We start from the raw sequence: 22,310 nt of genomic DNA on the forward strand, positions 1-22,310 counted from the left end.
CTGATCAGGTGTACTCTAGAACTCTGTGGGAAGCTAGAGAAGTGATTGCTGGGCCTCTTGCTGAGGTATTTGTATCATCGATAGTCACAGGTGAGATGCCAGAAGACTGGAGGTTGGCAAATGTGGTGCCACTGTTTAAGAAGGGCGGTAAAGATAAGCCATGGAACTATAGACAGGTGAGGCTGACCTCGGTAGTGGGCAAGTTGTTGGAGGGAATCCTGAGGGACAGGATGTACATGTATTTGGAAAGGCAAGGACTGATTCGGGATAGTCAACATGGCTTTGTGCTTGGGAAATCATGTCTCACAAACTTGATTGAGTTTTTTGAAGAAGTAACAAAGAAGATTGATGAGGACAGAGCAGTAGATGTGATCTGTATGAACTTCAGTAAGGCATTCGACAAGGTTCCCCATGGGAGACTGATTAGCAAGGTTAGATATCATGGAATACAGGGAGAACTAGCCATTTGGATACATAACTGGGTCAAAGGTAGAAGACAGAGGGTGGTGGTGGGAGGGTTGTTTTTCAACTGGAGGCCTGTGACCAGTGGAGTGCCACAAGGATCGGTGCTGGGCCCTCTACGTTTTGTCATTTACATAAATTATACAGTTAGTAAGTTTGCAGATGACACCAAAATTGGAGGTGTAGTGGACAGTGAAGAGGGTTACCTCAGATTACAACAGGATTTTGACCAGATGGACCAATGGGCTGAGAAGTGACAGAGGGAGTTTAATTCACATAAATGCGAGGTGCTGCATTTTGGGAAAACAAATCTTAGCAGGACTTATACACTTAACGGTAAGGTCCTAGGGAGTATTGCTGAACAAAGAGACCTTGGAGTGCAGGTTCATAGCTCCTTGAAAGTGGAGTCACAGGTAGATGAGATATTGAAGGCGGCGTTTGGTATGCTTTCCTTTATTGGTCAGAGTATTGAGTACAAGAATTGGGAGGTCATGTTGCAGCTGTACAGGACATTGGTTAGGCCACTGTTGGAATACTGCGTGCAATCTGGTCTCCTTCCTATTGGAAAGATGTTGTGAAATTTGAAAGTGTTCAGAAAAGATTTACAAAGATGTTGCCAGGGTTGGAGTATTTGGGCTACAGGCTGGGGCTGTTTTCCCTGGAGCGTCGGAGGCTGAGGGGTGACCTTATAGAGGTTTACAAAATTATGAGGGGCATGTTTAGGATAAATAGGCAAAGTCTTTGGGGTTGGGGAGTCCAGAACTAGAGGACATAGGTTTAGGGTGAGAGGGGAAAGACATAAAACAGACCTAAGGGGCAACTTTTTCACGCAGAGGGTGGTACATGTATTAAACGAGCTGCCACAGGATGTGGTGGAGGCTGGTACAATTGCAACATTTAAGAGGCATTTGGATAGGTATATGGACAGGAAGGGTTTGGAGGGATATGGGCCGGGTGCTGGTAGGTGGGACTAGATTGGGTTGGGATATCTGATTGGACTGAAGGGTCTGTTTCCATGCTGTACATCTCTATGACTATGACTCTATGTCTATGACTATCAAATTCCATTTGCCACTTTTCTGCACAAAATACCGGTCCACTGTAATCTACCTGCACTTTGCAGCTTTGTTCACTGTCAGCCAGAGTCAACTTAACCATCAACTGAAAACTTCTTAGCAATATGGCCTGCACTTAAGTCTAAATAACTATTCTGTAATTCAATCAGCCACGAAGCCAATTCCAAATCCAACTTGTTTTAAAAAGCAAAATGCTACAGGTGATGAAAATATGAAACAAAGTTAACACTTTACACTTTGAGTCTGACAGAAAAGTTCAATTCTGAAGATAATTCATTAGACTCAAACCATTAACTGTCTCTCTCTCCACAACTTTGAGGTGCCAGTGTTGGACTGGGGTGGACCAAGTTAAAAATCGCACAACACCAGGTTATAGTCTAACAGGTTTATTTGGAAGCATTAGCTTTCGGAGTGCCGTTCCTTAATCAGGTGGTTGTGGAGAATAAGATCATGACCACCGAATTTATAGTCAAAGGAGTCCAGTGTCATGGAGATGTCCCTCCTATCTGCATGTAAGGATACGAGTGAGAGTGGGTCATGTCTTTTTGTGGATAGTTGATGTTCATTTATCTTGGTGGCTCGTTTTCTGTCTGTTTGTCCAATGTTTGTTACAGTTCTTATAAGGTAGTTTGCAAATAACATTGGTTTTGCTTGTTGTCTGTATAGGGTCTTTCAAGTTCATTAGCTGCTGTTTTAGTGTGTTGGTGGGCTTGGGGGCTGCCATAATGCCAAGAGGTCTGTGTAGCCTGGTACTCATTTCTGAGATGTCTTTGATGTAGGAGTGTGTGTTTAGGGTTTCTAGACGTGTTTTGTCTGCTTGTTTGGGTTCGTTGCTGAGAAATCAGTGGACTAGGCTCATTGGGTGCCCATTCTTTATGAATACATTGTATAGGTCATTTTCCTCTGCTCTTCGGAGTTTCTCTGTGCTGCAGTGTGTGTTATGGCTCATTACAATGATGTTTGTGGGTGTTGGGATGATTGTTTCTGTAGTTTGGCATTTGGTCAGTGTGTGTTGTTTTCCTGAAGATGCTGGTTTGAAGTTCCTAGTTCCACTGGCTGTTCCCTACGCTGAAAGACAACCAACTCACAAAATAAACCCAGTAAACGATCAGACAGACAGTCGCACCAACATGAAACAGGAAAAAGGAAGGAAACACACTCAGTACACAAGAAAGGAAAGCACTAGAACGATAAAAACATTGTTATCCTACCTGCAGACAAACGGCACTTGACAGTCATTTTAAATCAGAGACTGCACTGAGAAAGCAAACACACTACTACTTACAGATACCAACACTTACCAACAAGTGGCAATAGACTCAACCCCACAACTAGAGAACCGAATCACAGCCCTACTCAAAAGACTTCAGAAATCTGAAGAAATAAATAACTGATTTCCAAAAAATGAGACCAGACAGATCCAACACACAATGCTTCAACAGATTATCCAAAATGCACAAACCAGGAGCTCTCTCCAGACCCATAGTCTCGCTACTTCGAACACCAACTTATAGACTGGTCATGGAGCTACACCAAAGACTAAAGCACTTACTAGAAGACTCATGCCACTTCATCCACTCCACCCAAGAATTTCTGAAGACCAAAGACACCAAGATAAAAGAGGATGAAATAATGGTCTCCTTTGACGTAACAGCCCTGTTCACATCCATAACATCAAACTGGCAAAGGAAACACTGACTACATTATTAGAAGAACCAACAAACACATACACCAAACACCACCAACTTCATCAGCAAGGACAATATTGCCAACCTAGTGCACTTATGCCTTACCACCCACTTCAACCTTACCACCCACTTCAACTTCAACAATAAAACTTACAGACAAACTAACAGAACACCCATGGGATCGTCAATATCTCGGTTCTTAGCAGATACAGTAATGCAGAGACTTGAACAAACAGCTCTGCCAGCCAGCCAATCCAAACTTTTGGTCCGCCATGTGGATGACACCTTTGTCATCACCAAACAAATTAGAGGAAACATTTAAGACCATCAATAATACCCTTACTGGCATAAAGTTCACTAAAGAGGAGGAAAACAACAAAAACTCCCATACTTAGATGTCACAGTAGAGCGAACAGCCAACGGGGAATTTCAAACCAGCGTATATACAGAAACACAACACATACGGACCAAATACTGAAATACAGAAGCAATCATCCCAACACCCACAAACAAAGCTGCATCAGAACATTATTCCAATGAGCCACCACACACTGCAGCACAGAGGAACTGTGAAGAGAGAGGATAATCATCTAAACCGTGTATTCAAAAAGAACCAGATACCCAATGAACACAGTCCGCCGATTTCTCAGCAACAAACCCAATCAAGCAGACAAAACACATCCAGAAACCCTAACCAAAGTCATCTCGGAAACGACGACCAGACTAATCAGACCCCTTGGTATCATGTAGCCCACAAACCCACCAACACAATAAAACAGCAGTTAATTAACTTGAAAGACCCTATACAGACAAGCAAAATGAACGTCATTTACAAAATACCGTGCAAGAACTGTAACAAACACTACATTGGACAAACAGGCAGAAAACTAGCTACCAGGATACATGAACATCAACTAGCCACAAAAAGACACTACCCTCTCTCACTAGTATCCTTAAATACAAATGAGGAAGGACACAACTTTGACTGGTATAACACATCCATCCTTGGACAAGCCAAATAGAGACATGCACTAGTTCCTAGAAGCTTGGCATTTCAATTGGAACTCTGTCAACAAACACAGTGACTTGGATCCCATTTATCAACCCTTGAGAAAAAGAATGGGAAATGACATCACCAAGGGAAATGACATCACCAATCCAAGAAAACCTAAACACAAATAGAAAGCGGGTCATACCACCAGTGCTTCATCCAGAGGCTCACTGATGATGTTACCTAATATGACGATGTTACCTAATATGATGATGAAACATCTGAAAACAAACCTTCCAGCTCAGCAAGCAAACCCACATCCAGTAAATAATCTTAGATTAAATCTTTCATCTTTTACAAGGGGATATGCTGGTTTCTGTCCTTTGATATATAAATCCCAGAACTTCTTTTAAATTACATTCCCAAGCTAGCTCGGCTTTTCTAACATTAGGTGTGTAGTCTGTCTGTGTCCCAATGTTGAGTCAGACTGACAAATCCTCAGCATAGCTTTACAGAGTTTTACATGAATTCATGCAGTTTTTGAGCAAAATAAAATGTAATTCTGCAAAAACAAATTCACCCCATAAACTTATATGTGTGCACATGTAGGAGCAGCAGAGTGAGTGTTCACGAACGTGATAAAGTGTGTGTATAAGCTTGGTTGAGTGAGTGTGAGTGTGAGTGTGTGACAGGCTGTGCGTCTGTGAGAGGGTGTGTGTCTGGGTGTGAGTGCAGGGGGTGTGTGCGCTTAAGGGAGAGAGCTTGTGTATGACAGAGAGAGTTTGCATGGGTGTGTGTGTGTGAGTGGGAGAGTGGGAGAGAGAAAATAATGCAGTGGCGTCACCTGTAATGTGACATGAACCCAAGGTCCCAGCTGAGGCCAGTCCCATGGGTACTGAACTTTGCAATCAACCTCTGCTCAGCTACTCTGCGTTGTTGCCTGTCCCAAAATCTGCCTTGGAGGATGGTCACCCAAAGGTTCGAAGCTGAATGCCCTGGAACACTACTGCCTGGTGATTGCTGTGTGGTCCATTCATCTGTACACATAGTACAATTTCTCCAATGTACCATGCCTCAGGTGATCCTTGCCTGCAGCGTATGAGATAGACCACATTGGCCGAGTCACATTGGAACTCTCTGCATACATGGTGGGAGGTCTCCCCATGTGTAATGGTGTTACATATCAAATAACAGAAGCCAGCATATCCCATTCTAAAAGATGGAAGATTTAATCTAAAATTGTTTAATGTATCACATCTCCATGACACTGGATTCTTTTGGCTATAAATTGTGCAATCACGATCTTAGTCTCTATAACCACCCGAAGAAGGAGCGGTGCTCCGAAAGCTAGTGCTTCCAAATAAACCTATTGGACTATAACCTGGTGTTGTGCAATTTTTAACTCTCTCTCCACAGACACTGTCAGATCTGCAGAGTTTCTCCAGCATTTTAGTGTTTATTTCAATCCAACTTGCCACTTTCTTTGGATTCAATGAGCTGTTTTTTTTCCTGATCAGTGTTACATGTGAGTCTTTGCCAAGAGCCCTATTAAAAATCCATGATCATCACATTAAACGTGCTTCCATCATTGATCAAAAAAATCAATCAAGGTAGTCAAACATACTCTTACCTTAATAAATCCAAGCTGATGTTCAATTTATCCATGCCTTTCTAAATGGCGACTCATACAGTCAAAATATTTTCCAATACCTTTGTTTCCATTGCCAAGGTAAGGCTGACTGACCTACAATTACTCAGGCTAGGCTATCCCTTCTTCCCATTTTAAATTACTGTCCCATGTTAGCAGTCCTCCAGGGCTATGCCTGCAGCCAGAGAGGATTGGAAAATTGCAGTCAGCACCTCCTTTATTTCTTCCCTTTGCATCTGCAGGATATATTTAATCTAGTCCTGGTTACATATTCATTTCTGAGGATGCCAAAACCTTAATATTTCTCTTGTCACTCTGTTTACACTAGCCAAGATTTCACAACCCTTCTCCTCAGATGCAATGTCTACTTCACCCATTCCTTTTGTGAAACATTCCAACTCCTGCTGCAAACCAAAAAGACATCAGGAGCAGCTGTAAACGTACACTCAGCTCACACTGCAGGAGCTGAACATACACATAACTGACCCAAATGTCCTTTCGGTTGTCAAGCAGGAGCAACGGTGTTCTAAAAATCCCAGTTCTTCAACAGATTAACTAACTCACTTGATGGCGCTCTTCATGTGAGTCATTGTTTTGAGCACCATCATAAAGCAACTTTTAAATGTACTTATCATTCAAAATAGTGAAAAATGTGCTTAATGAAGGCCCTTCTGGCAGGTACAAGAACCATCAAGAGTGAACAGGAGCCTCCCAGGATAGACCAGCAATGAAAGAATAATCTTATAGAAAATAGTACACATTAATAAATATTGCAAGATGGAGTAGGCCCATACACTCTGATGTTTCTCAAAGTCTTTTTGACAACATCTTCAAAAAATTCTATTAAAAAACAATATGTCAACATATTTCAGATTCATTTGAGAAATAATCAATCCTAACATAATTCTGTTTTCTTTTACTCATTTCTAACAAACTTCAGTTTGCACCAAAAACTTAATTTAGGTGCAAACTGTCAAATTGCAATTGACAAAATGAGTTAGAAAGACAATTATCAGCATCTCTCATGTTCTGGGACTGACACTGCTTCTGTGGTGATGCAGTAAGTGCTCCACCTAGTGTTTCTCACAATCTTTGTGAAAATAAAGGTAAAGCATTCATTGAGAGTTGTGCCCACTCCTTTGGCCTCAATTTTTTTTCCACATAACAATGGAGTCCTGTAACAATGCAGTGTAATTTTAAAATTAGAGCTTGGCTATTCAGGGGTGACATCAGGACTGTGACACCTCCCTGGGGTAATGTGCTGAAAGCCAAGCCCCAACTGTTCTTGAAGTCATCACAGAAGTTAAAGATTGTATCAAAGTTCATAAAATTCCCCAATTTCCATGTCCTTTTAAACCCATATTGACAGAAAGCACAGACAATGTTTCATTAAAATAATTACCATTACAATAATTACATAATTACAGTAAATACAAATATTAGATTACAAATATTAGATCTTAGCTGCCAATAAACAATTGTGAACTGGTGACATCATAACTCAACGAGTTAACTCTTGATCCCTTTATACACACACACAGATACATTGACAGAAACATGGGTGTAATGGGAGATGCGAAAAACTGGGAAAGCAATTGATCCCTGTACATAGGGTTCACTGAAATTATACTTTTGACTTGTCAGGACCTGCTGCTCTTCCATCCTCCTTCACCAGGCCCTTTCACTTAGTTGCAAGAGGCATAAGGCGACTGGCTCACAGATATGAAAGCTTTGTCTTATATGTTAAAGACCTCAGTTTATAGCAGCTGATGATGGAAAATAAATTCGCATTCTTCAGGCTTGAGGAGTTTTTATTTTACAGCCGAGAAAGGACAGCTCTTTCCTACCTGGAGGGGAGACGGCTTCTGACTGGTCATTCACACCAGCTAAATGGGAGCCAATCACAAAGCTGTTGGCAGGGAGAATATCTTGCTGATTGTCAACACTACCGCACAAACCAGCTACTTGCTGCTGGCCAAATCTCCTTTATTAACACCCCCAGGTTGAAAAACTAATGGAAAATCTAGTTGAAACTGGTTCAAAATTTTCAACATTGAGATAGATGGACTTTGTTAGGTAAGGGAATTAAGGATAATGGATCCAAAGAGGGTAAACAAGGTTAAGGTACAGGTCAGCCGTGAACTAAATGAATGTTGCGACAGGCTTGAGGAGTTCTCAGTAATACGTCACAACTCATTAATTATATATTTAAAGACGACCAAACATTATTGATACTTTTAATACAGGTTCTGAACAGGAACTTGGGAATTAAAAGGTCTGTTAATTTGACATCTATGATCATATGTATGTTATGGAACATAACAAATTTTTTTATAAATTAAGTGCTTCAACTTCCATGCAGCAAGGATACATCCAAAGTGAGTTAACTGCTTGCCAAGTTACATATACTTAATTGAGAATGTATCAAAATTGTGGACCATCAGGTATTTTGACTTTCAAAAGGCATGTGACAATTTTCTTCACTGAAGCTTTTTTTGACTGAGGTAAAAACTCTTGCAACAAAAAGTGAAAAGTGTAAAATGAGACAGAAATAAGCAAATAGAAAATGAATTGCATTGCTGTTGGCATCAACAGCCAAAAGAAAAGCCTGGAAGTTTTTACTCTCATTTACAAATGACAAAGGGTATGAAAAACAGTCACTTGCTACTGCAAAATATGATTTTTGCTGCAGGAAGAGACATATTGCCAAAACATTTTGTATTGCACTTATCAGGACTAAGGAAAGAACGACAATTTTCAAACCATCAAAACAACTTATGCTACAGGAGAAAAGGAGAAAATTGGTTGGAATGTCAACTCCCATTGGTCATGGTGTCACTATGAAGAAAGCAATGGGGAATTAAAGACTCTCCAAGCTCTCTGGTAATTTAAAAATGGTGCTAGGCTTGAACATATTTAGAGTCTGAACAGAAAGAATTACCTGTGAATGTGTTTCTAGCAATTGTAAATAACACACATTATGAGTGACCACAGGTTCTAAGTGAGTTACTGGGATTAAATTATACAGGCAGGTTGCGTTGACCAAACTTGCATTCCCTTGATTATAGAAAATGAAGGACTTATCTGTTTGGGGTTTTAATTAACTAATTAAGGAATTTGACAGGCTAAGGAGAAACTATTTCCTCTGGTAAGGTTCAGAAAAAGAACGCATAACCTTAAATTAGAGCAAGCTGCTCAGGGATTATGCCAAGGGACATTTATTCACAAGGAAGTGAAGATAAAGATCATACAGAATATCACCACTAACACAGACTAGATTCATAAAGTTGAGAAAAGGCCCTTCGGCCTATTGAGGTTTGCAGAGATATTACCAAAGTGCACTAATCCCAATTTCCTGCACTTGTCTCATATCCATAAATGTTGTGATATTTGAAGTATTCATCCAAATTTTCTTTTAAGGTTGTAAGGTTTCAGGCCTCCACTACCTTATTAGGCAGTGTATTCCAGATTCCCACCATCCGCTGAATGAAGTTTTTTTTTCCCCAAATCCCTTCTGAATCCCCTGCCCCTTATCCTAAAACTATGCCCTCTTGTGATTGACCCTTCAACCAAAGTAAACAGCTACCTTCACCCTGTCCATATTCCTCATAATCTTATGCCCCTTTAGTCTTCTTTGCTTTAAAGAAAACAATCCCAGCCTGTCTAGTCTCCTTTACGCTCAATTTCTCCATCCCAGGCAACATCTTGGTGAACCTACTCTCTACTCCCTCTAGTGCCGTTACATCCATGTAGTTGGACCAAATGGCCTGAATTTTATTTAACTTAAGAAAGTCGACCATGACCGAACTGAATGGTGAAACGTGCAGGAAGAACTAAACTCTCTACAAGTAGCAGAGTCAAAAGTGGTGGTGCTGGAAAAGCACAGGCGGTCAGGCAGCATTTGGGGAGCAGGAGAGTTGATGTTTCGAGCATAAGCTCTTCATCAGGAATCTCCTGCTTCTCAGATGCTGCCTGACCTGCTCCAGCACCACACTTTCTGACTCTGATCTCCAGCATCTGCTGTCCTCACTTTCTCCTCTCTACAAGTAGCACTTAGCAAGTGCTAGTGTCACTTTGTAATCATGTACAGATTTGTTATTGTCTATTCTCAGATGGCATAACTCATTTTTCAAAATTATCTACTTCTTCAATTTTCATGAAATACTTCACTTCCATTTTTTTCTTGATGTTTCCTCTCATCTTTCGTTATCTTAACTCTTTTCTTATTGCCTCATTTATCTTTGAATAATTCCCAAACTCCAAATATCCTCAGAGGAAGGTGCTAATTCCTGTTGCGGGAAGATGAAGGGAGGAACTCAACGAGCCAACTGAGTTAGGGTTACAGATGGTGTCAGCCTCAAAAGCAAGTATTCAGTATTCTGGCCTTTTCTACCACGATTCTGCTCACGTACAATTCATCATTGTTTTCTCATCACATTCACAAATGTGTTTCAGACACAATCTTACAAGAGCTGACTAAAGTTGGGAAATATTGTGAAATCTAGTAGTCCTAAAGTACACACTACAAATCTCCACATCTGCTTTTATTATCAATGTTGGCTCTGACATCTAATACTGTGGGTAAACCTCTCAATGACTATGCCCCATTAATACAAAGGTTTGTAAAGCATGAAACAATTATTTCAACTGAAACCAGCGCAAGCTCAACAAGGATAACATTAATAATTTCCTCAAGAACTCAAGGTGAGAAATGTCACAATTAAAAAGGAGTTCAAGCTGAACTGTGCACATATATTTGTCATTATAATTAAATTTACTCCAATCGTGCTTGTATCCAATTTATTCATGATCAATGTGGCGGACTCTTAACTGCCCTCTGGGCAATTAGGGACGGGCAATGAATGCTAGCACAGGCAGAAATGCCCCTATCCTGTGAATGAATAAAAAAAAAATTCTGCACTATAAGCAACATCAATTAGATTTCTTGGCATAGGAATTTAAGAAAGAACTTACATGAAAAGAAGGAAAAACAGCACTCCAGGACAATTGGCTACAGCAGCAAGAGTACGCCAATTCCTGATGTAATAGCCAATAACAGAGAAAGCAACAATTCCAACTGCAAACACTAAATTGGTGAGCGATCCTAAATTAAGATAAATAAAATACAATAAATCAAAGAATTAGAGAAAGGTACTGCACATTAACTGGTATCAATCACCTCATCATGTTTTGTGCAAGAGTAACTCAGCTAATCCCATTACTCTACTCTTTGCCCTTACCCCTAAAATATTTACTCTCTTCGAGTGTATGTCCAATTTCCTTGTGAAAACAGAGATCAAACCTGCCTCTGCCACACTCAGGAAGTGCATTATGACGCTTATGTACTGCTTTAAAAAAAAATCATGTAGCAATTGGTTCTTTACTGGTATCAGCAGCAAACTTTTGTGTATTTAAATAGAAAAGATTATTTATTCAAGCCTTCATCCTAAAAGGATGATTGTGTATCACTTACTCAGCACTCTCAAACCTGAGGATAATTTGGCTTTACAAGTGAAAAAGGAAAGAATAATTCAAAATTTGGTGCTTGGATCTTGGGAAAAATATGCATTCCAGGCCCAGTGAAGAAAATCTTTGAATACTGTAGTGTGGTCGAGGTTAATTCAAAAGCCAAAGTTATAAATCAGGATCATTGCAGGATTCAGTGATGCTATGACCATCCACAGTCATTCAATTAACAGCTTTGCAAAAAGTCCAAAGCTGACACTTGACAGCTATTTTAGCCTCATGAATGCCCATTTTTAGAACATTCTATATTGAATACAATCTTGTTTACAATTTTATTACATGGCTTTACTATATATGATGTAACATAGGGATATAATGATTCATCTAAACCTGCATCCCACAGCAGATCAGGCAGCATCAGAGGAGCAGGCAAAAGCCCTTCACCAGGAATGAAATGGAATGGACTGCATCCCACAGTCCCTCTCACCATCAAGTGCAGAAATAAGGAAGATTAAAGGGACACTGCTCTCTACATGTTTAACAAAAAAAATTATTCAGAGTGTCCAACTGCAGCATTGCAAATCACTTCATGTTAATAGCTACAGGTACAATATCAGTCTGCACACCACCCAAGGAGAAAAAAATGAAACTAAAGGTAAAGCATCAGAGAGACAGGAGTGTAAGACTGAAATGAACCAGAAGAAACAACTTGCCTAATCCTGGAGCTGATGAATAATGATCCCAGTCTCTCCACTGTTAGTTAAGTATAACATGAAAAGGAAGATAAGAAGAAGCAAAATGAAGAAGATATCATCTTGCTACAAGGCTACCTACCTGTCAAAGCCCAATAGGATTTTCCCACAAATTCCTGTGTCAGTACAAAAGCCACCAGGGACATCCCACCATTCACAAGTCCAACAAGAAGTCGCGTAACTGCAAAGACTTCATAGTTTGGAGCAACTGCTGTAATAAATCCAAAGACCACATCAAGGAACAAGCCTGAAAGAAATAAAAAAGATGACAGCTTGAAGCATTTCATTGAGGACACCAGGTCATTCAAAAATCAAGCAACCCATAGTTATGCAAACAAATCAATTTCTGAGCTAGCTATAGGGTAACACAGTGTTACCTGTGAGCAGTCCATCTTTTCCCTGCATGTTCTCGTAAAGGATGGAATAGCTTAACGAAGACTTGAACATTGTGAGTAGTTCAACTGAGTCATAGAGAAAGAATTCATTATCAACTGCCATCTACTTCTGACATCCTGTAAAGGGAGCACTGGCTATAACTAATTCAACATGACCCAGATATATTATTCTACCCTCTTGAAGGTATGCTGTGTTCTTTCATTTGAAAGATCTATAAATTAACCACAGCGAACACCAATTCACCACAGGAACCATGGCAACCTTTTTGCAAAATTATTAATGACCAAATTTGTCATTTATGTATATCTGCTCATATCCTAAATAAAAGATAGTTACAGCATTTGGTTCTTATGTCATGGTTTAAACTCGCTCCCAACTTAAGTTCTTGATGGAAAGACAGGTTTTCATTAAGACATCCAAATTTCAGATGAAGCAGAAACTACACCCACATGTGCCACAATATTTATCCTGTGCCTGGAGAAGGGAGTGGTGGAGATGGAGTTTAACAGAATGCCTTTAGCAAGCTTTTCTACCTAACCCAGTCATAGGGATGTACAGCATGGAAACAGACCCTTCCATCCAATCAGATATTCCAACCCAATGTAGTCCCACCTGTCAGCACCCGGCCCATATCTCTCCAAATCTTTCCAATTCATATACCCATCCAGATACCTTTTAAATGTTGCCATCGTACCAGCCTCCACCACTTCCTCCAGCAACCCATTCCATACACGTACCAGCCTCTGCGTGAAAACATTGCCCCTTAGGTATTTTTGAGATCTTTCCCCTCTCACCCTAAACCTATGCCCTCTAGCTCTGGACTCCCCCACCCCAGGGAAAAGACTTTGTCTATCTACTCTATTCCATGCCCCTCATGATTTTACAAACCTCTATAAACGTCACCCCTCAACCTCCGACGCTCCAGGGAAAACAGCCCAAGCCTGTTCAGCCTCTTCCAATAGCTCAAAACCTCCAACCCTGGCAACATCCTTGTAAATCTTTTCTGAACCCTTTTAAGTTTCAGAACATCCTTCCGATAGGAAGGAGACCAGATTTGCATGCAATATTCCCAACTCCTGTACTAAATACCCTGACCAATATAGGAAAGCATACTAGCGCCTTCTTCACTATCCTATCTATCTGCGACTCCACTTTCAAGGAGACATGAACCTGCACTCCAAAGTCTCTCCAGTCATATCATTTCTTTTGGGCTTAAGCTAACAGCGGGATTATTTACAATTAAGAACATGAATAAAATAGCTGTGTTTACCTAAATATGAGAACTGGCTAAATTGCAAAATGAAAAGTAACTGGCTGTTATATTTTTCAGGAATTCCTGAGGAGTGAAATGTACTTTATAAATGCAAGCTTGTTCTCCCATCTAGAATTACACAGGAGAAGGACAACAATTACTGGTGGTGCAGATATATGGAAAATAACAAAGGGAAGAGCTTTCAGAGACTCTCCATAGTACAATGCGACTTGTAATCCCTACCTCAGTCCATTGAGTAAATGTCAATTCTAGAAGCAAAGATGCAAAGAAACGTCTGTGCTGCACATTTCAAAGGCTTACAATTTGCTGCCAATCGAGTTTAATGGTAAAACTTACCAGCTGCTTGTATATCATGCTGAAAGATTAGTTTACTTAGGGCTCATCAACACATGCAATAATTTAAATTTCTGATTTTAAATCAACAAAGAACCCCCTTGCAACTTTAACCAGTTAAAATATAATGCAATCATTTATAAACCCCGAGATGTTTTAAACTTGACAGGAACCAGACTATTCTGTTGACAAACATGCATTGCCTACAAAAAGAATATAGTAAATTAAGAGGGTAATTCTTTTAAAACACCTAGAGCCAAGTTTACATATCATCGTGAACTGAGATTAAAGAAACTGCAACTTTTTGAAAGGAAAACAACCGCCCTTTGAACTCTTATCTTCATCCTTAAATACTCAGTGATTATGTCTCCAAACACATCACACCTTGCATATATCCACATACAAATTCTAGAATTACCCAGGACAGATTTCAATCCTCCCTAACTCACTAAATTCAAGCAATGGAAGAAAATGCATAAAAACATATTACCATAAGTGTCAGTATTCAAGTTGCTGTGTTTTTGGAGGGATTTTTCAAGGCTTCAAAGGTTGACTTATATGCCAATTACAGAAGTGAACTATCAGCACAGATGTGAATGATCATCTTGGTCACTCAACATAAATGCTAGTGCATCTTCACATCACAGCCCATAAGTATTTTGAATAAATCTGTTCAGATGTGTTATGACATTTGTTTGGGGTAGATGGGACTTGAACCTTGACTTTGACACAGAGGTAGGAACACACTACTGCACCACAAGAGCTCTCCATCCCTCGCTTAATCTCTTTCATCCAGTTGGAACATTGCAGTAAGATAGATATGCATGTGTGAAGTGAACAATGGAGTAAACTAATGAGTATAGCATGTTATGTCTGACTTTGCATCCTAATAATATGCAAGATATTGATTTCTGGGACCAAAAACAGGTTGTTTTACATGTTTACTGCAAATAAAACTATTTTGACATCTGTGATAGGTTTCCACAACTTGTCCAAATGCCAACAGCCCAAAAAGAAAGATATTTCATTCCCAAACTCTTTGCAATGTTTACAATCAGGTGCCCCATAATCAAAATCCCCTTTTCTGGTTTTGTTGGCAGATAGCAAAAGACCTCAGATCAAACAGGCCTATTTCCTTATGTGCAATACTCTCTGTCTTCACATATTTCAGCTCATCTGCTACCAAAACATTAATTCATTCATGCTTTTGTTACCTCTAGACTTAACCATGCTTTCCAACCACCTGAACTCAGATCTCCTAGTCTGCCTTCCTGTCATATGTTGATTGATAACACTCCTGTGAAGCACAGTGGGGCACATTATGTTTAAACATGCTTTAGAAATGTAAGTTGTCGAAATCACAGTTCTTACATTTAATGAAATTGATGGAACAGCACAGATAAAAATAGCTTTCTTTCATACTCCTTACAGGGTTAAAGAAAAATCCCAGAATAAATTTAATATTGGCATTCATCCTTACCTGTGAGGAAGATTGGTTTCCTGCCAAAGCGGTCAGACAAGGGCCCAAACAAAATGTTACCGATGAGTAGTCCAACGAAGAACAAGGAGCCAGCCAAGTTCACTTTGTATGCTTCCTGCCTGATTAAGTGCCACTATTGACATGTAAAAAGATCTGGAAGTTATTCTTCGTGAAAATAAAGTCACCAGTTCATCAGTAAATCTGAAAATGACTGTAGTAGAGGGAGGGAAACTATAAAGCAGGGAACATCTTCCAGTCTGAACAGAAGAGCAAAATCGAACAAAATGCCATATTGAATGTTGGATGCATGAGACAGACTCAACAGAAAACCTGAAATATTTAGCAAGTTGGATTGGATTTAAGTTGTCTTGGCCACTTTTGGGTGCTAAGTAACCTTTGACAAATATTTAGATGTGCACTTGCAATGCCAAGGCAGACAAGGCCATGGGCCAAGTGCTGGAAAATGGGATTAGAACAATTCAATGAATGCTTATGATTTGCGCAGAAATGATAAGCCGAAGGGTCTATTTCTGTGCTGGAGATCTCTATGAATCAGCTCAGAGAACCTTCTCTCAAATGCTTCAACTGCAAGTGCATCCTTCTTGAATTAAGGAAACTAAAACTGCACATAACGTGAGGTCTTAACAATGCCCAACATGAGATTTCCACAATTTTAAATTTAATTCCCATAACAAAAAAAACCTAACTTGCTGTACCATTACCTTAGCTTTTTATGGTACAAATACACCAAATCCCCCATCATACAGCATTGTGCAGTTATTCTCCATTTAAACAACATTCTGGTTTTCTATTCTTCCCATTGAAGCAGACAATCTTATATAATAAATCCATCTGCAAACTTTTCACCCACTTGCTTAACCAAACTACGTCCCCTTTATAAACTGTGTCCTTTATCACAACCTGCTTTCCTATCTGTCTGCACCTATTTGAATCATCAGCTTTACTGTGAATTAATTAACCCTGTCTTATCACGTTAGCAGATCAAAAATATTACAATCCCTAGTGTCTGCGGGTTTCCTCCCAGTCCAAAGATGTGTAGGTTAGGTGGACGGCGTTATGGACCAGGCCAGCACCCTAAAAACACTTCAAGAAAGTACCCCAGACCCTATTTTTGCAAGTTGTTTTAAGAAGGTGGAAAGTAGATATTCCAGGAGTGATGCAACTGGTAAAACCACTTAGTTTCAAACAAAACAGAATCTATTTGGAAGATTACTGAATGAAACACAAACAAACGAGAACACGTTTGGGTGGCACGGTGGCACAGCGGTTAGCACTGTTGCCTCACAGCGCCAGAGACCCGGGTTCAATTCCCGACTCAGGCGACAGACTGTGTGGAGTTTGCACATTCTCCCCGTGTCTGCGTGGGTTTCCTCCGGGTACTCTGGTTTCTTCCCACAGTCCAAAGATGTACGGGTCAGGTGAATTGGCCATGCTAAATTGCCCCTAGTGTTAGATAAGGGGTAAATGTAGGGGTATGGGTGGGTTGCACTTCGGCGGGTCGGTGTGGACTTGTTGGGCCGAAGGGCCTGTTTCCACACTAAGTAATCTAAACAGAATACAGAATATCTTAATCGATCCGAAAACCCAACAGATTATCCCAAATTAATGATGTTGTTCCAAATACTTAAAACAACCCCCATCAACATCCCTTGGCACAAAAAGTAAAATCAAACACAGGGTCTTACAGGAGAGGGGGGGACGGTAGCATGAAATACCCTCTTCCATGTAGCTGTTTCTTGGCCCAGCAGCCTCAAACTGCTTGACTGCTTTCAGTGAAAAGCCAGATTGCCAAAACCAAATCAAAGAAAAGCTGAGCTGGGAGAACTGACCACTGCCCTTTCATTGTGCAAGTATTTCTTTCAAAAATTTGTAAGCCTGAGGCTGCATCTGTTCGCTACAATTAAACTGGCTCTAAAACCCTTCAAACTTAGACTTTTCAGAGTGTGTATCTTTCACGACCTCTGAAATAAAAAGCCAAGGACAGCATAACCTTGTTAAAGGAGCAGCTTCATCATAATTGGTCATGCTAAATTGCCCGTAGTGTTCAGGGATGTGCAGGCTAGATGGATTAGCCGTGGAAAATACAGGGTTAGAGTATGGGAGTGGATCTGGGAGGGATGCTCTTCAGAGGGTTGCTATGAACTTGATGGGCAGAATGGTCTGTTTCCACGCTGTAGAGATTCTGTGATTCGATAATGATTTCAGAACAGATTAAGAGGCATTTGGATGGGTATATGAATAGGAAGGGTTTGGAGGGATATGGGTCGGGTGCTGGCAGGTGAGACTAGATTGGGTTGGGATATCTGGTCAGCATGGACGGGTTGGTCCGAAGGGTCTGTTTCCATGCTGTACATCTCTATGACTCTCTGACTCTAACTGTTCTATATTCACTCCCTCAACTCATCCTCAAGGCTATTTTTGTCAGTTTGATTTGCCCAAAGTCTATTAAGATTACCCAGAATTACTGCAGTCTTTCTCTTAATAATTCTTATCATTTCTCAAATTGTTCTCTACCTTACTGTTGGAAGACCAATCAACTACACTTACTAGTGATTTTGTTCCCTTGCTATTTCTCATCTCCATCCAATCTGATTCTACATCTTGATTTTCCAAGTCATGATCATTTCTGACTACAGTACTGATCTTGTCTTTTATTAATAAGCACCCTCAGCACTGATCCATGCAGAATTCCATTAGTTATTGTTTGCCAACTTGAAAATGACCCATTCACCTTGGCTCTACTTTCTGTTGGATAAACAGAAATTGCTGGAGAAACTCAGCAGGTCTGGCAACACTAGACAGAAGACTCTGAAGAAGGGATAAAAGCATGTCAATATGTCAGAGAAAATTTTAAGCAATTTGGTGGGGGAGCGATGTGTGAGCACAGATAGTGGATTGGTTAATCAACAGGAAGCAGAGAAATAAACACTAAGTTACAGCAAAGAACTGTGGATGTGGGAAATGTGAAACAAAGACAATTTGCTGCAGAAACTCAGCAGGTCATGCAGTATCTATGAAGAGAAAATAGAGTTAATGTTTCAGGTCCAGTGACCCTTCTTCAGAACTAAGTAAACACATACGACCATTTGATCTTCACAAAGGAGGTCACAAATAACATCTGAAAACTGTTGGGAAACACACGATCCCCTCAAAGAGGAGGTCTGACAGCATTCATAGGGAAATGGTGCTGGGGAATTGACAGGATTCATAGGTGACAAATTATCAGAGTCGAATAATCCACATCACAGAATACTTACATGGCTCTAGAAATAGTGCGTGCATTGGTGGCCATCCTTCGAAATTCTATAGACTCTAGAACAGTTCCCATGGGCTGGAGGGTAGCTAATGTAACCACACTACTTTTAAAAAAGGAAGTGCAGAGAAAACAGGGAATTACAAACTGAGAGTCTGATATCAGTAGGAGGGAGCTAACCCTACAGCGTGGAATCAGATCTAACAGTATTACACTCGAATAAAAGCAACTACAGGAACATGAGGGAGGAGTTGTCCAGAACTGACTGGGAGAGGAGCCTAGCAGAGAAGGCAGTGGAACAGCAATGGCAGGAGTTTCTGGGAATAATTTGGGAATTACAGCAAAAATACATTCCAAGGAAAAAGAAGCATACTAAAGGGAGGTGAGGCAACCATGGCTAACCAGGGAAGTCAGGGGCAGCATAAAAGCAAAAGAGAAAGCATATAATGTGGCATAGGGCAGTGGGAAGCCAGAGGATTGGGAAGCTTACAAAGACCGACAAAGGACAACAAATAAAGAAATAAGGAGGGAGAAGATTAAACATGACAGTAAGCTAGCCAATAATATTAGAAAAAGACTGCAAGAGTTTCTTTAGATAAATAAAGGACAAAAGAGAGGCAAAAGTGGACACTAGACTACTGAAAAATGACACTGGGAAAGTATTGAGGAACTGAATAAGGACTTTGTGTCAGTCTTCACAGCGGAAGACATGAGTAATATCCCAAAAATTCAAGAGAGAGTAAGAGGAGCAGAGATGAGTACAGCAACCATCACCAAGGAGAAGGTGTTAGGAGAACTGAAAGGTCTGAAAGTGGATCAGTTGAACCACACCCCAGAGTTCTGAAGGAGACAGCTGAAAAAATAATGGAGGCTTTAGTAGTGATCTTCCAAGAAACTCTGGAATCAGAGAGGATGGAAAATTCCGAATGTAACCCCCCTGTTTAAGAAGGGAGTAAGACAAAAGATGGGAAATTAGAGATTGATTGATCTGACCTCAGTCATTGCTAAAATAATGCAATCCATTGTGAAGGATGAGCTTCTGAATACTTGGAAATGCATGGCAAAATAGTGCAAAGTCATCAAATCTGGCAAATTTGTCTGATTTGCCCGACAAATCTGTCGGAATTCTTTGAGGAAGTAATGAGCAGGTCAGACCAATGAGAGCCAATGGATGTTAGCTATTTGGACCTCCAGAAGGCCTTTGAAAAGGTGCCGTACAGGAAGCTGCAGAGTAAGATAAGGGCCCATGGCTTTACAGGCAAGGCACTAGTACGAATAGAGGATTGGCTGTCTGGCAGATGACAGAGTGGGGATAAAAAAGTCCTTCTCAGGATGGAAGCCCGTGACCACTGGGAGCACAATTTTTCACTTTATACATTAATGATCTGGATGAAGGAATTAAGGGCATTCTGGCTAAGTTTGCATATGATATAAAGATAGGTGGAGGGGTAGGTAGCATTGAGGAGGCAGGGGCCTGCAGAAAGATTTGCACAGGCTAGGAGAGTGAGCAAAGAAGTGGCAGATGGAGCATAACATGGGAAAATGTGAGGTTATGCATTTTGGTAGGAAGGATAGAGGCATGGACTATTTTCTGAATGGGGAGAAAATTCAGAAATCTGGAGTGCAAAGGGACTTGGGAGTTCTAATCCAGGTTTATCTTAAAGTAAACTTGCAGGTTGAGTCGGTTGTTAGAAAGGCAAATGCAATGTTGTCATTCATCTCGAGAGGATGAGAATACAAAAGCAGGATATACTTCTGAGACTTTATAAAGTTCTCAGCAGACCACATTTAGAATATCGTGAGCAGCTTTGGGCCCCATACCTCAGGAAGGATATACCAGTCCTGGAGCAGGTCCAGAGGAGGTTCACACAAATGATCCCAGGAATGAAAGGCTTAACATATGAGGAACTTGTGAGGGCTCTGGGACTACACTCGATGGAGTTTAGAAGGATGAGGGCAGATCTGATTAAAACTTACAGAATACTGAATGGCCTGGAGAGAGAGGACATTGAGAAAATGTTTCCATTGACAGAAGAGATGAGAACCCGAGAGCACATCCTTACAGTAAAGGGAAGACCCCTTAGAACGGAGGTAAGGAGAAACGCCTTCAGTCAGAGAGTGGTGAATCTGGGGAATTCACTGCAACAGAAAGTTCCAGAGGCCAGGTCATTGAGTATATTTAAAACAGACGTAGATAAGTTCCTGATTGCCAAGGGATCAAAGGTTACAAGGAAAAAGCGATAAAATAGGGTTGATAAACGTATCAGCAATGACTAAATGGTGGAGAAGACTCGATGAGCCAAACGGCCTAAATTATGCTCTTATGGTCTGATGGAAAATGATAAAAGTTTATTTTCGGGTTAGCTCTTAACAATGGTGATAGCTAGACAATATGTTGAAGGTGTTAGCCCCCTGTGTTCTCTGTCTATGACCTGATATTTAGATTGATTCTAATCCAAAAAGTGAGATACAGAGTTTTACATAAATTCATGCAGTTTTTGAGCTCAGAGTTCTACATGAATGTATGCAGTTTTTGAGCGAAATGCAATGTAACTCTGCAATACAAATTCACCCCACAAAGTATGTGTGCGCATGTGGGTCTGTCTGTCTGTCTGGGGTGGGGGTTGTGTGTGTGAGAATGTGTGTGAGAAAGTGTGTGCGTGTGTGTGTGTGTGTGTGTGTGTGTGTGTGTGTGTATGTCGTGAGTGCAGAGTGTCTTAAGTCTGTGAGGGGGTGCATGTGAGAGTGTGGGAGTATGTGCTCTATAAGGGTGTGCGTGGGTGTCTGTGTGCGCGTCTGTGTGTACCTGTGTCCATGTGTATGTGAGAGTGTATGTGTGTAGTGCAATGGTGGTCACCTGTAATGTGACATGAACCCAAGGTCCCAGTTGAGGCCCTCCCTATGGGTACCAAACTTAGCTGTCACACTGCAAATTTTTGCTATAAATTCTGTGTTACTATCGAGCCTTCCACAATCGTCGCTCCGAAAGCTAGTGCTTCCAATTAAACCTGTTGGACTATAACCTGGTGTTGTGTGATTTTTAACTTTGTACACCCCTGTCCAACACCAGATTCGCCAAATCATGACTACTTGGGTAACAGTATAGAATTGGACAGAGTCAGCATGGATTTATAAACAAGAAATCATACTTGTAAAATCTAATGGAATATTTGGAGGATGTAAGTAGTAGAGTTATCAGAGAGAACAAAAGGGTGTGGTTTACATAAAAGAGGTGAGCATGTAAAATTAAAGCATATGCAATTGGGGGTAGTGTACTGACTAAATAGAGAATGGATTTTCAAACAGAAGAAAAAGATTAGGAACACACTTACAGGAGTAGGCCATTCAGCCCCTCAAGACTGTCCCACCATTCAATAACACATGGCTGACCAGTGGCCTAACACCATATGCCTGGCTTGAGCTCACATCCCTTGCTACCCTAACTTAAAAAAAACTGTCTATCTCAGATTT

At 40.6% G+C, this 22,310-nt stretch overlaps 1 protein-coding gene across 1 annotated transcript in view; it reads right to left on the reverse strand.

Annotated features, from left to right (window-relative positions):
• The window catches only part of slc22a15 (solute carrier family 22 member 15), an 80,757-nt gene that overhangs the window by 37,652 nt on the left and 20,795 nt on the right, over positions 1-22,310 (reverse strand). The window contains exons 3-5 of the mRNA XM_060841850.1: positions 15,566-15,698; positions 12,166-12,330; positions 10,840-10,969 (exon numbers count right to left, since the gene is read on the reverse strand). Of these exons, the coding sequence (XP_060697833.1) occupies positions 10,840-10,969; positions 12,166-12,330; positions 15,566-15,698 (428 nt within the window). The remainder of the gene's footprint in view (positions 1-10,839; positions 10,970-12,165; positions 12,331-15,565; positions 15,699-22,310) is intronic.

This window comes from Hemiscyllium ocellatum, chromosome 22 (assembly GCF_020745735.1).
Source record: "Hemiscyllium ocellatum isolate sHemOce1 chromosome 22, sHemOce1.pat.X.cur, whole genome shotgun sequence".
Lineage (NCBI taxonomy): Eukaryota > Metazoa > Chordata > Chondrichthyes > Orectolobiformes > Hemiscylliidae > Hemiscyllium > Hemiscyllium ocellatum.